The sequence below is a fragment of the Coffea arabica genome, chromosome 8e (genome assembly GCF_036785885.1).
Source record: "Coffea arabica cultivar ET-39 chromosome 8e, Coffea Arabica ET-39 HiFi, whole genome shotgun sequence".
NCBI lineage: Eukaryota > Viridiplantae > Streptophyta > Magnoliopsida > Gentianales > Rubiaceae > Coffea > Coffea arabica.
In genome coordinates, this window is record NC_092324.1 from 2,165,817 (window position 1) to 2,181,791 (window position 15,975).

Sequence of the window (15,975 nt, forward strand, 5' to 3'; positions counted from 1 at the left end):
TGATCAATAAAAGACAATGGTCGGTTGAAAGCTGGCATCATCCTTGAAGGTGTCCTTTAGGACAGGAGCCAGAAAGCAAAACGAAGGAGATCAGTAAATTTATCACAAGATGCCTTGAGCTTACAAGAGTCATCCTTGACAACGTCCTTTTGGACAAAAGAGCTAAAAAAAAAAAAATTGAAGGAGATCAATAAATTAATCACAAGATGACCTGAACTTACGAGGAAGCCAATTTGTGCAATAATACACCATATTTTATAGATGGGAATCTGCAAGTGGTGGAGTTGGGTAAGACTCTGCTTATGCAATTGTGGGGTTCCAGGCTTCAAAATAATGCAAAGATGACAATCATGAGTTGGAGCCAGCTTATTGATGACAATAATGCTGTCTGAGATGTGAAATGTGAGAGTTGAATGCTGTCTGAGCTCATTCCAGTGTGAAAGAACCTTTTGCGATAGCAAAATGCTGTTCTCTGCCAGTCTCATTCGGTCATTTGCAATATGATTATGGTTACCTAATCATTTACCTACGGTATATCTATATGAGGGCAAAACTCGTTCACATGCATTAATGCTAACAATAATGATCTACAATACTAAACAAGATATATCACGATATATGCGTTATAATCTTATGTTTCTCTCTCTTCTATTGTTACCTGATTTTTCTTTCACCATCCTTGCTTTTTATTTCACCATCTCCCTAAATGGTAAGTCATCTAGATATGTAGTGATTTTCTTGTAGCAATACTCTATTTTTAAATAGGAATCTCCAAAAATTTTTTAAGAAGGATAGAGTATTGTACACCAATTTGTTATTTATATGGTACTGCAAGTATTCAAAACTCAAAAGGAGGCCTTAAAAGGGGCAAACAATAAAGTAAAGGAAGAAGGACCTCATGACTCGTGAGGTCAGAATTATTCTTTGAGCAAATTGCACCGAATGTCATTAAACCATTCACTTTTACTATTTTTGATAATTAAACTAATTTCTTAGCCGAAAATGTTACTAAACTAACCAAATTGTATGTTTTGGGTCATTCTGTCTAATTTGATCCTCAAAAGAGATAGAATGGCTGTCACATGATCTGCACATGTAGGGTTTGAAGGACAAAATCGTCCAAACATTTCAAGTGGACAAAAGGGACACAAAGGTCAATCGTTTAATTCACAATCTGGAATTCCTCTCAGTTTTAATTGAGTGAAAAAATTTTCTCCATTTCTCCTGTGAAATCGAATTGAAACTAAATAGAAAATCTGAAGATGCAAGTGAAAGATAGAAGACGAAGTTCATCAGTCAAGCAAGTCCTAGGTTGATTTCCTTTTCTCAGCAGCATCCCAGTATAAAGATTGCATGAAATTCTTGGACAATCTTGCAGCAAATTCAAATGCAAAGTAGGCAAGTTGAGGCTCCTTAAAATCTATCTACACAGTGAAGGCGCTCTTCCTTTGTGTGTTTCTTGCTAAGTCATTTATTTTTGCCCAAATGCTATCTCGCACCGATCACACCCTCCTGAACAAGAAATAGTAGCACTATTAGCATGGACATTATATCAAACATTTGGCGTACAACATGAAAAAATGGTCCCAATTACTTAGCCGACAAGGATTCCCACAGCGGTTAAGCTTCTTAGACTACCAGATGATGCTAGACTTCTGGCTCATTTAGCATTGATCTTGATGTCGAGTAATGAATTTGAAAGTCCATTTTGATTCCCAAGTCTCTAGAACCTTATTTCTGTAGTACGAGCAATCTTGGCATCCTCTGGATCTGGCTCAGGGAAATCCATGTGAAATGACCCCGGTTTGATGGGTGCATCAGCCTCTAGGAGTTTAGATGTGAAATGCGGGAATTGGGTTTCTATGAAGGGATGCTGAAATTGTGATTGGATCAGCTTGCTTTCCCCTTCCTCTCAGGTGCATATTAGAACAGGTAAAGAAATTTATTTCATTAATCCGACTTTATTTCCCAGATTCTTCAAAATGATTTTCATCCCACAGTAGCGAGTCGGAGTCGGTTCCTTGCATCTTGATCTTGAGATTTGGGCAGAAATTGACAAGAGCATTGGGGTTTAGATTTGGTGAATGAAATTGTCCGTAATGTCGAAGGGCTGTTTATGAAGACAATTTTCAACCAAAGCTACCCTGGTGATTTTGCCTCCAAAAAGCACGCTTGCAAGCCACGTGATAGCCATTCTATTTCTTTTGACGATCGAATTAAGACAGAATAACTAAAAACATATAATTTGGTTAGTTTAGCGATATTTTCGGCTAAGGAATTAATTTAGTGACCAAAAGTAGTACAAGTGAATAATTTAATGACATTTGGTGCAATTTACTCTTATTCTATCAAGCGCACGGCAGAGCGGCCAAAATTGGAAAAGAATATAAAATTATGAATGAAATGCAGAGAGGAACCAAGAAATTCATAAATTACCTTCAAATGTCAAAAGAGTGGTGTTTTTCACCTACCAGCGCACCCTTTAGGCTTTAACGCGCTGCTGCCCACCCACCTCTTTTTCAAATAAGTGGTAGATATATAGATAATTGCAATGATTTTTCGACTAAAATGGGGTTGTACTTTTATTATTATGTTTTTCTTTTGGTCAAATGATGTGTAGTCAAATAAAGAGGAATTTGCTGAAGAATATAAGGGTTCAAATCTTATCTATTAAAAGCCAGCTTCCTGAATTTCAAAGAAGGAAGTTGATTAGAAATCTCTTCTTCATATTCTGGTTTTTGACAGAGTAGAACTTAAACATTTGCTATTAATCAAACAAAAAGCCAACCAATCGTTCTTGATTGCTCACATGTTGCTAAATCTTATCGTAAGCATCGGATCTTGGTTGCCTGCATAATTATCATCTTTTAATTTTTCAATTAATTATGCTGGAAATGAATACGAGTTCCACTTCATTGCTAGTATCAACAGGATTTACTATTTGACAGAAAAAAAAAACAGGATTTACTAGTATTAGGAATAAATGTAGTTGAGATAAAAATGTGATACTTAATATTTATATTATTTTATATTTTTTCTGAGTTTAGTTTGCTCTAACCAATACAAATATACAAGCAATAAATTATTCTTTGTTCCAAGAGCACTTTTATTTTGTAATAGTATCAATATTTTTGTCTTTGGTTAAATTAAGATGACCTAAATGTTCTTTTTTATGGCATTTGAGTTTAAATTTTTAATTTTTTGAATAATTTGTTGCTCCCCTTTAAGTCATTCAATGAAATGTTTATTAGTTTTAGTGAGATTTTTTAATTATTATTATTATTATTTGCCAACGGTGGATTATCAAATGATCTATAGTGCTATTGTTATTATAATAGTATCTAAATATATTTAAATTCCATTGTTCGAATTTAAATAGCTTAACTTTGAAGAGAAATGTTTTGATTTGGTGAAACTTATTTGTATTTCGCATTGATAACATGTTTTATGGTTACAGAGTTTATATGATTAAAAATTGTAAGACATTAAGGTTATTTATTACATAATAGTCAATTTGAACTTGGATATATTTTATTCACTTTTGAAGTACTCCTTGAAATTGATATTTTATATAAAAAAAAATTTTTGGCTTAATTCACCACAACTCGAAGGGATGTTTTAGCTTTGTAATTATTATTTTGATTGGTATTAATGAACATAATATTCATTAATTGTAGTTTAATACTATTAGTTGTTACAAGAATATGATTGATGAAGTTCATTAAATTTAATCTTTATTGCAATTTAAATAAATAAATTCCCAACATAAAACTCTTTGCCTACCTTGTTACTCCATTTTCTTTGTTTTTTTGTAATAAATTTTTTTTTTACTCAAAACTAATATACGCATATTAAAAAGGTGCTCTTAAATCTTAATTTACTTTTATCCAAAAACTAAAAAAAAACTCAAGGTACTTTTTTAAGACTCATAATACCAATTTATTATATTTTGTTTCATGTTTGAAGTACTGTCTAAACTTGTTTATTGTAAATTAAATTTGTTCTTCTTTCTTTTGGCAAGTAGAAAAGTAAGGAATTTTTCATTTTTGTAAATTGCTAGCATGTTTGATAGTATTTATTAATGATGAGATGCAGCGCAATTTGTCCATTTATTAGAAAGGAGTGTAATTTTGGCATCACATAAACTAATATCATTTTTTGCTTACACTATTAACCACTAAGATTCACCATATTCTTTTAATAATTTATAAACTAAATTTGTTCTTCTTTTTTCAATTTAATTCACTATAACTCAAGGGAATGTTTTTCATTCTTGTAATTGTTGGCATAATTGATATTAATTATTGATGAAATGAAATGAATTGGTTGTTCTTTTTTTTTTTTTTTGTTTCATTCACCGGAATCACCACAATTTAAGAAATGTTTCTTTGTAACTGTTAGTATAACTCTTATTAATTATTAAGGAAATGCAATGTAATCTATCCATTTATTAGTGTTAAGAACAATATTGGCATCACAAAAATTAATATCAGTTTTTGCTTACACTCACAATAAAGACTCATCATGCTTTTTTTTTTCTTATTAATAGCTTCAGGTTATAAAGATTACCAATCTCTTGAGGGATTGTACCTGCCAAATAAAACTGTAGTCTTGAATTAATGCACGAAATTGGAAGATACAATTTAGAAGCCAATTATGAGTCAGGGTCTTCCGTAAGAAGAATTTATCAAGATGCAGTGCTAAACAGTATTGTGACTCCTAACAACTTCAGTTTATTCTTCATAACTTCAGTTCCTTTGCCACAAAGTACACAGAGCGCTCATTCTCCATTTACTCTTATCTTATGGCTCATCATGCCCGTCAGCTCCAATATGTATATAAAATATAGTTAGCTTTAATTATCACGCATAAGAATATAATAATTGAAGATAATTTTGACATGTACAATAATTGGAGATGAAGAAAATGATTGGTAAATATAGTTGTAAGTGGGAAATTCTTAATTTTAATTACCAATAATAGAAGAAATTTTTAAATTTAATTTCAATGTAAAAATGTTTTTAAGAAACAGTGATACACATTGTAGGTTTATTAGCACATAGTAATTATACTAGTCAATGATGAATAATCTCATATCATATACAATGTGACTTTAGACATTGGCAAATTTAGGAAGGAAAGAATAGAATGGAAAATACCTACCACGTAAAATGAGTCATATAGTAAACTAGGGTGTATATCCAATATTCGCTATATTTATTAGATGAACCATTGTTAATGTAGGTTGTACAAGTACAAGTGAGGACAAACCAAATTGGGTTTATGTATTATCTCTTACCAAAATTTAAATGTTATTATTTAGATTTTTTTTTAATGAAACGGTAGATATTATCAATACACTTCTAACTTGCCAACCTCTTGATCGTTTGCTAAATCAATTATAGAAAAGATCAAGAAACAATAAATAAAAGAGTAATATACAGTACATCAAGTCGTTAACAACATCACACAATATACACGATGTAGTATGCAATAAATAAGGTAAAATACAGAAAAAAAAAAAAAGATGCAATGTCGTCCACATTCCATAACCAGAGAAAGGGGAGTTGCTGCTGCTGCTGCTGCTACTTGCTAGGAAAGATTATATGTTTTCCTCTTCTCCGCCCACAGCCAGCGGTCTCTCCATTCAATTACAGATAGAAAAGATCAAGAAACAAAAAGATAACAACAATATCACTCATCATATACGATACATATAATAAATAAGAAGGTAAGACACACAAGATGATGAACTTCTCTCATGGATGTCGAAGGGAAAAAAGATTAAGAAAAAATAAAAACAAAAGAAGAGGAAGCCGTGTTGTCCACAACACGGAGGGTACAAACTAGAGAAAGGGAAGCCTCGGCAGCTGCTATTGCTAGGAATGATTATGTCTTCTTCTTCTTCTCCTTCTTCTCCCATAGCTGGTGCTCTCTCCATATCCTATCATCTGTATAGTAACCAATGAGAATTTCAGGAATGTGTGCGATTCTTGTGTAATCTTCACTTTCTTCCTTCTGATTCTCTAACAGCTTCTCTCTCAATTGAGAACTCATCTCATACAAACCCAGCAGTTGAAGATGGCTCAAGTACTGAATGCCCGAAGGTAACTCCTCTAGTAACGGAAGTTGTTGTGTAATCTTCACTTTCTTCCTTCTGATTCTCTAACAGCTTCTCTCTCAATTGAGAACTCATCTCATACAAACCCAGCAGTTGAAGATGGCTCAAGTACTGAATGCCCGAAGGTAACTCCTCTAGTAACGGAAGTTGTTGCAAAAATAGTTTTTGGAGACGAGGCAATGCACCCTCCTCCACTCTCATCCATCTCAACCCTTCCATTCTCTTTAGGTGCATCATCTTCAGCATTAGGAACCCTCCAGTCTTGAAACACAACCCTTCTCCCTGGTAAGATCCACAGAAATTGATTTCACCCAAATTGGGCAAATGTTGGAGGGATTCAAGCGGATCCTCCTCACTCCTTAACCTGCTCCAGTCCAAATCTATTCTTACCAAGCCGTGAAGACGAGCTACCCATTGTGGCATCTTTTCTAAGCGGCCACACAAAATCAGCATACGAAGAGATTGAAGAAACGAAGAAGAAGAAAGAGAAGGATGATGATGATTTAGGTCGATTATCTCGTGATCATCACCTTTTCCAATTGAATAAACACTTAATTCCCGAAGACTGGTGAGGTTGGCAAGGGAGGAGCAGAGCTCCTTTCCATCTTCTCTTCTTAACTTTGTAATATATAGCTGTCTTAATTGGGTCAGCTTTCCTATCTCCTTAACTATTGCGGATCCACTACTTGCATCTATGCAGTCTAATACTTCTAGGGCAAGAAGCCTTCCCATATTCGATGGAGCTTTAAATCCGTGAGATCCATAATCATCATCTGAAGAATCAACTTGTTGATATACTTTGAGAAACCGAAGTTTTTGCAGCTTTAGAATTTCCATGGGCAATTCCCTAACTCCGGTGTTACCCAAATTCAGATACTCCAGATGTTGAAGCTTTCCAATGGCTTTCGGGACTCTCTCCACTCTTGTACCATATAGGTCCAGATGCTTGAGATGAAACATCTTGAAAATCTCATTTGGTATTTCCTCCTGGGTCTCTTGACCACCGAAATCCAAAACCTTTAACAGCTTACTGCTCCCTAAAACTTCCGATAACAGCGTTTTGAATAGTAGCTGGTTCGTGGATTCAATCGTAACGAATGAACGAAGGTGGTCAAAGCAATTATTTTGTCTTTGTTGGTGGTGCTGGGTGTTGTTACTGCTACTACTATGGACTACAAGACGGCGTACCTTGTCGGACGGCCGCATCATTGGTTGTCCAGTAGTAACTGTGACTACGTTTTGTTCCCTTGACTTGGAAATGATAACTTCTCTCAATAGGTCATGGATTCGACAAGTGTCGGGCATTCCTTCATAAAACACACGAGTCACTTGAATTAAACTTCTATTGACGAGTTCACTAAAGTAAGCCCAGGCTACATCTTCAATACTTATTCCTTCCCTCCATTCTACAAACCTTTCAGCAATCCACAAATAAATTAGTCTATTGCATTCCATTGCATAATCCTCTGGGTAGATGCTTGTGTACAACAGACATGTCTTTAGATGCCAAGGCAAATCACCATAACTAAGAGAGAGTATCTTTCTAACTCTGTCTAGCTTACCGGTGCCTTCTAATTCACCTCCAAGACTGCGTCGAACCATCTCCCATTCCTCTGCTCTGTTTACATCTTTCAAAGCCAAAAGCCCACTGATTGCAAGAATCGCAAGGGGCAAGCCCTCACATTTATCCAATATACCTTTGGCAACATCCATCAAATGGCCAGGGCAACTATTTCCTTTAAAGATCTTGTTACAAAACAGGGTCCATGAATCTTCAAAGGACAGTGGCTCCATTCTGTGGATATAACCTAGAGATTCTGTACAAGAGGCAGAGGTTACATCAGCTTTTCGAGTTGTTAGCATGACACGGTTGCCGTGGCTACTCTCGGGCAGTGCAAATTTGATGGTATTCCAAAATTCCACGTCCCATACATCATCAAAAACAATTGCATACCTTTCAGCTTGTTGAAGAAAATCTTTGACAAATTTTTTCAGCTCAGTGGTAGTCATGGACTCGATCGATTGTGGGACTGGTTTCTTCCCTTCCTCGTGTAACTGCCGAATCAAGTTTTTCAGGAGGTACTGAAAGTCACATGTTTGAGAGACAGTTACCCAAGCACGGACTGGGAAATGCCTTCTGACTTCAGGATCCTCGTGGACTTTTTTCACTAGGGTAGTTTTGCCAAGTCCTCCCATACCAACCACTGAAACAACTTTCAGTTGGTGATCATCCCCTTCGAGGAGCTCAGAAATAAGACGTTTCTTGGGCTGGTCAATGCCAACTAATTTAGCTTCTTCCACAAGCAGTGCGTCATCTCTGCTATAGCGCCAGGTTGTGTTGTTCACAGCCGAAAGTGAGTTGGACGCTTGGGCAGAGATACCATATTCGGATTGGTATCTTTGATGAGCTTCAGAAATACTTTTGATTCGGGACTTGATGCTTTGTATTTCGCTAGCAACGCGATGACGAGCTCTCAAATTCTTGATGGAGCTGAAAATTCTCCGAACAGAGCCGTAGAATCCTGTTGCGGGATGCCGAGCAAAGCGAGCTACAAATTCATCAAGAATGTCCTCAGTGCCATAAGCAGCATCTCGCACTTGCTTGATCCATTGTTGGAGCGTGGGTTGAGCATCTTCTTCTTTTGCTTCTGCCTCTCGCAGGAAAGCTCTCATTTGCTCCAACTCATCCCTGATGAATTGAACCTCTTGCTGAAGCCCTCCCAATAGTCGTCCCTCGTCGCGCAGAAGAGTTGAGAGTTGACGCAGCACAAAAGAGAGAACTGTTTCTGCCATTTTCAGTGTTTCTTTCTAACTTAAGAATGTTGGGGAAGGAGGCTTCTGGTTTATAGGACAGTCCACTTGGTAGTATCTTGAAAGGAAGAAGGAAGAGGAGGCTATAGATTCATAAGCTGATGAACTTCGATGCTATATGGTGCAGTATTTATCAAAAAGAAAAACCGCGTCAAACAGAAAAAGAAAGAATTAACCAATTAGAAGAAACTAAAGCAAGAAACATGATTGTGAAAGACGAAGCTGCCTTACCTGCCACAATACAAAATCATGGAAGCTATCAAGAAGACACGAGTGCAATTAGTATAAAGATAAAGGATAAAGATAAAGTTTACAAGGGGAAGGAATAAAGTTATTGATTTCATTGCTACAAAGTCTTTTCATCGAATACGGTGCTGACATATATAACCTTCCTTCCAATACGGTGCATGCGGTTGGAACTAATTTCTGCTGACCAATTAGTATTTGCAATAAAAATTCGTATTTGTTGCAAAAAATTAGTATGTAATACAAACGGATGGAATATCAAAGAAACCTTAGGAACTATGAACAGCATGCAAATTAAGCAAAAAAAAAAAAAGAAATTGCAGAAAATGGTAAGGAGTACATTAAAAAGAATCAAATTTCTTGGCAATGAAGGATTACAAAATTTGTTGGAATATCTGTACCACTCAATCATGACGTGGCTCATTTCTATGCCCTTCACTTTGCCAATTAATTTAATGTCTCATTTATATCATTTTTGCTGCCATCTCATTTATATCATTTAAGTTTCCCTATTAACTCAATCAAATACCAATTAATATCGTAAAGACACATTCAAACTTAAGATTTACGCAAAAAAAAAAAAAGAATATGGGTGTCCCATATCCTAAATGTGATGAATACGTGGATTCCTTAAAATTGTCATCAGAATCTTATTAATTAATAATTGGATACATAAAAAAATGCTGTAAACAAAAAAAATCAACAATATGAATTAAATTGTGAAACCATTTTAATCATTAAAAGCATAGTTATTAAACCAACCCGGCCTGGCGGTTCAACCGATCAACCCGGTGAACCGGCCATGAAACCGAACTGGGTTTGTAATTGGATCGTTTGTGCACCAAATCCGTTGACTTTTCAACGGACCGACGGTTCAATCGGTCAACTCAGTTGAACCGGACGGTTTGTAAGGAACCCGGTTTTGGGATAAAAATGATTAGAAAATGCTCCAATGCTGATTCAAACCTCAAACTTCAAGCATAAAAGTTACGCGCAGTCACCACTAGCCTAGCAGCTCACTTGGTGCTTATTCACTCCTTCTATATTATATATTAGATTTTTTTTCTTATTTTATTTCTTCAAAACAATATTTGTTTGGAATCTTTTAATAAAATTTTATTATTCTCTAAATTCTATAAATTATGAAATGGATTTAAAAAATAACATATTACACAATTCATTTTTAAAAAAATATTATTCTTAATAACCTTTTGTGCTTAAAATTCAAAAATAAACTAGATAATTACACTTAGATAAAATTTTATTCTTGAAGTTTGGTGGATTACTAATTAAATTTAGGTTTTGTTAATTCTTATAACAATTAATGATTCTATAATAAATTGGACTAACTAAGTATTTACTATAACATATCAAAAATAGTTTATTATAGTTTATTATAGTTTTAACCATATCAAAAATTATAAAACATAATATTTAAATATATGTAGTGACCCACCGGTTGGACCACTCACCCACTGTTTGAACCAGTAACCCGTTAACCCACCTCTTTCACCAGGTTCCTCTCCGGGCCAGGTTTAATAACTATGATTAAAAGAGACTTTGTGATTAAGATAATCTATTGAAATATCCAAATTGATCATGCATTTTCAAATAAATAATCTGCTTTGTTTCTTGATTTAACTAGATTTATGATTTTTTTACTTTAAGTTCTGCTCCTCCTCTTATTTTAGATTTCCAGTTGCCGTATTTATACAACCATCTACTTCCTTGAACGCAAGTTCATATGGTTTCTAGATCTTTAATTTACTTTGCATGATCTTTATCCGACCAAAGGGCCCTTTGTTGGCGATTAGTTTCCATTGTTGTTAAATGTTTTATTTGGATAAGTCATCCCTAAATAAGAAACTCTCTTCCAAATCAAAACTTTTTTTCGAATGGAAAAATAATTTTCATGAGTAATAACTTTGTTTCGGGTTAAAAAGATCTTTGATAACAGTTTGCATGCATGAAAGATGAAATTTAGACTGGATGAGTACTAATAAACCCATGTCTATTATTCAGGAAGACTATGATTACAAAAAGATCCAAACCCTAGTCCGGACTCCTGGGCAAAGGAACCAAAAGTCTGGCATTTTTCTCTACACTAGTACCTGTGTTGCACATTGCAATTATTTATTTTGGTGATATTCGTGCCAAACTCATCCCTAAAGTGTGATATTTCAAAACAATCAATTAATAGAGGGAATGCAATCAGTAGTATCACTTGAATTTTTTAGTCTCATTACTTGTGTATCAACTATTATTTGATAATCCAATATATCTTTTGATTGGGAATTGAAAAATAAAATGTCTTGTAAGTGTAAAAACTGACCTAATATGTCTAATAAATTTTTATGCGACCTAAAACTATATTAGTTTCGAAACTAACTTTATTTTTCAATTATTGTAAATAATTTCAGAGAACTAATTTTTGTAAACTTTAATCCTAACTACATAATGACATTTGTAACTCTGTATCCACATTAAAACATACACAAAAACTATGTAAACATATTTTTTTTTATGTTCAAATATATTATCCAGACATAGACTAATTCAAATATAGGAGTAGAGATGTTTTACTTTGTTAATCAATATTTGTCCAAGCATATTAATAGAGACGAAAAATGATGCTACACGAGCATGTAAGCCCTCTTTTTCTCTTTTACTCTAGTAGGCAGCTATATTTTTTTCATTTTTTTTGGAAAAAATCATTCTTAATTAAGAAAATTCATAATTTCATAAGTCAAAAGATCATGTAAAGTAAATTAAAGATCTAGAAACTACACACAGGAATCGGATTATATGTCAGAAATTCAAATCACACAACCTATAGTTAAAAAAATCTAGATGATGTGTCAAGTCATCTATATAGAGCTTATGTAATTCAATTCGGTCTCTGTTAGCATAGAATAGTGCTATTCTTAATGTTGAAAAAAATAATAAAAAATAAAATTTACAACATCCAAGATGTTTGGCATCCTTTTGTATTGTTATTGAAAAGAAATGAGTTTCTTACCTTCATTTAATTTCAATTTTTTGTCATTTTTATTTATTTATTTCAACTTGCTACACTTCGCACCTGTCATTTTCATTTAGATAGCCATGAGCCGTTTTCTTTTTCTTAAGAGTCACAATATACGTTCATATGGAAACTTATTTTTTAACTAAATTTTGTGTCCAATTCATGTTTAGCTTCCAGGTTTATTGTGCTAAAGTGTTTTTCCAATACTTCATTAATTTTTTGAACCCATTCCTAAAATTTTGTTAGGAATTCATTTCAATAAATTGGTCTGAAAGACGAAGCTGCCTTACCTGCTACAATACAAAATCATGGAAGCTATTAAGAAGACTGTGCAATTGGTGGGGTGATCAGTCTTCAAGACCTGCTTTCAACTGTGGGTCCTTTGGTCGGATAAAGATGGAGGAGCACCTTTCTAACTGTGGGTTCTTTACAAGGGGAAGGAATAAAGTTAAAACGCGGTTGGAGTCGTTGGACTGGACATTATTGATTTCATTGACGAAGAAATAAAGCTAAGAACAGGGTCTTCTACTCCTCCTGCCGACATCTATAACCTCCTCCTTCTATGGAACTAATTTCTCCTTTTTTTTTATTGTTTGTCCCTTGGTCTGCCCCATTTGAATTGTATTTTTCGTCATTTTTCATGAAAAAATTATTGTAACGATTTAATATATGTAAAATAATAATAATAATAAAAACATATGATTACGAAAAATGACACAATTTTATGACAGAAAATGACAATCCAAACTGGGCACGTTTGTATTAAAAACGGATGGAATATCAAAGAAACTTTAGGAACAAACCACTCCATTACGGTGTCTGACCAAATTTTTGGTATAAACATACCTCTGTGTTTAAGTAGTTAAAGAGGAAAGACTCCAAGGGCAATGATGTCGAAGCATCGTGCAAAGGCAATGATGTCGAATTATTTAACAAGGGAACGAATAAAGCAATGGTGTCTGACCAAGTTTTCCAACTCAAAGCAACTCACCCACCCACCCCTCTTTCTCCTCATAGCAAAAATGACAGTTCTGAATCAAATGGAAGCCAGCCATGAGTTTCCAGTAACATGTGATGCAGAGGAAAGTGAATTTCCCTCCAAATGGAAGCCAGCTATTAAACTGTTCCGGGCAAGATATAAACCCTCCAGCTTCTTCAAGGTTCCATATTTCCGTTGGTATCTGTCCGCTAAATTCATGAGTTTGTTTGGATTGCCTTGATTTCAAATAAAAAAATTTACTTCACAAATCTCACAAACTTATTTGAAGTTAAATAAAGCCCTGTGAGACTTGGAAGATCATTGCACGCGTCTAGAGGAAGATTACCAGGTAAGTTATTTCCAGAGAGGGCAATAATTTCCAACGTTGAAATGTTGAAAATGGAGGATGTTATAGACCCTGTAAGCTGGTTATACTGCAAATTTAGTACCCTCAGGTTTTGTAGACCTCCCATCACTTCAGGAATCTTACCTTGTAAAGGATTGTATGATAGTTCCAATGTTTCAGGCTTCGAGAATGAGGGATAAATCCAGTGAAGCTGTTATTCTAATTGACAACAAAAATTTAAGTTCAGGAAAGGAACCAAACCATGACGGGATATCTCCAGTGAAGTTGTTGAGCTTAAAGTTCATAAACCTCAGGCATCGCAAACGGGACAAATTCTCCCGGGAGATTGCCCTGGAAATTGTTACAACTCAGGTCCAAGAAACAAGAAAAGACAAGTTCCCCAGATGGGGAGGAATGCTGCCTGTCAAACCCCATGAATGATATGTTTAAAGCAGTTACTCTATGATGTTGGATGCCTCAAGTGACTCCAATCCACTCACAAACAGAAGTTTTAGCAGTCTAGTAGTCTTCCAGGACTAGTTAGGCGTCTGATAATGTGTGCTCTTTCAAAGCAACAAGAGCAGATTGATCGGTGACAATATTGGCTTCTAAGCACACATGTAGTATTCTACTCATCTCTTTCCGATGTGGGATATTGATTCACACTTGATATCCCATTGAGCCTACATCCACGGAGAGAAACACGTTCTTTATTATGAGAGGAAAACCCTATACAAGAATACAACTTGAACCCAAGCCCAACCCTTGTATACCATCTCTCATCTCCCAAGAACCCTCTCTCACACCCCAAGTATAAGGCTACATCTTGCCCTTGTATCTCTCTTGTGTGTCTCTTGTGTGTATCTTGTAGTATGTCAACCCACCTATTTATAGAGAATATTACTGCCAAAAAACCAAATAACAATTGGAAATCAATACTATTTTCTAAACTCATATAGAGTAGAAAATAGTATCTAGCTAAATAGGAATTTACTTGACTACTACTTCAAGTAACCAAATCCAATTAGAAAACTAGTTACTTCCCACACCAAATAAGAATCTTACCTAAAAGAAATTAAGCCAATTTCCTAATATGCAGGAGCAGAACTGCAAGAGGAAAGTAATGCGGGAGTGTTCTCTCCATGAGAAGAACTAGCAAAAATGTTGTGATTTCACAACTTGATGTAACTTTGGAAGTGCATGGACATAGGCCTATGTGCATGTTACAAAAAAAAATAACCTTTTTTAGAATCAAAGCTTAGTATTGTCGGCATCATACTACTATTATTTAAACTTTTCTTTTTCATGCATCACGATTAGCACCTCAGTTGTAGAAGCCACTCTAAAATTGAAAAAAGAATCAAATCATTGGTGTAGAGCAAGTTGAGAGTTCACCAAGTACACGTTGAAAACACAAATGCTAGAATGCATGTAGGCGATCTGATTAGAGTCTAGGTTGCAAACTGGAGTGCGACATGCGCAGAAATAGCTGACATTTCTCAATGAGAGGCCACATTGGCTAATGATATCAGCCTGGCCGCGTTATGGTCTGATTGGAGTTACTGAAGCATGGCTGCTGAATTTTGCGCTTCTTTTATGGACGAACAAAAGATGAGGACAGCTTAACTGCGTCTCAAATAGTCAAATGCCAAGTAAGATCAGCAATTGGGGTCCTATCGAATCTGTTCACGTTTGAAACGAAGAAAAGAAAAGAGCATGAATGCCTATCCATACTTCCCAGCTAACTAGAGTTAAAGTTCCAAGATCTAGAATTCTAAATTCAGATCTTGGTATTTTCTACTAGTTCGTATTTGTTGGGACGTATTCAATTTGTATGATCCTACAATTTTTTAGTTGATCTGCCCTTGGGCTTCATTCAATTTGCATCCATCCTACCAGTTGTGAGCATGATGTAGCTCTCCGGTTGTGAGCATAACGTAACTCTTTGACAAGTGTCTTCACCCACAATCTTCCTTTGATCCTACCATTTGTGAGCATGATTTAACTCTCCATAGACGCTAGCATCACTAATGCTTTTGGCACATTAAAAAAATGTACACTAAGTCTTCTACATACAATAACTTATTGTAAAAAAAATAATAATTATTATGTATTTATATTTTTGAAATAAGCACACATGTGTACATTTTTTTAAAAAAAAAAATCTATTAATACTACGCATTTTTATTTAGGAAATTATTATATCTAAAATTATGGTTGAGTAGAAATACTAACTTTAGAGGGTATTTTTAATATAAAGAATTGTACACTTAAATTAGCATTGTACTTTATCCCTTCGAGTTGGCATTGTACTTTTATTGCTAGGTGAATTAAGACTCAATTCTCACATTTTTACACCACCAAATTGCAAATTGCAAATTGCAAATTACAAAAGCATAGTATTGTGTTTCTGACACATTTTGTAGAATTTATATTTGTTGAATCAA

The 15,975-nt window shown here is 34.8% G+C and overlaps 1 protein-coding gene and 1 long non-coding RNA gene across 2 annotated transcripts; both read right to left on the bottom strand.

The window, feature by feature from the left end:
• Nucleotides 1-1,144: 1,144 nt before the first annotated feature.
• LOC140013028 (uncharacterized) lies at nt 1,145-2,280 on the bottom strand. The gene is made up of 2 exons (XR_011820090.1): nt 1,595-2,280; nt 1,145-1,512 (listed from the first exon to the last, which is right to left on the bottom strand). It is a non-coding gene; the product is annotated as an uncharacterized lncRNA (long non-coding RNA).
• A 3,778-nt stretch (nt 2,281-6,058) lies between these two features.
• Nucleotides 6,059-8,914, bottom strand: LOC140013000 (disease resistance protein RPM1-like). Its single transcript, XM_072061859.1, has one exon. The coding sequence runs from the start codon at nt 8,912-8,914 to the stop codon at nt 6,059-6,061; it is 2,856 nt and encodes a 951-aa protein (XP_071917960.1).
• Between the last annotated feature and the right edge of the window lie 7,061 nt (nt 8,915-15,975).

Bases quoted from the DNA above. Each gene is read 5' to 3' on its own strand.
- LOC140013000 (XM_072061859.1), bottom strand. From the start codon at position 8,914: ATGGCAGAAACAGTTCTCTCTTTTGTGCTGCGTCAACTCTCAACTCTT.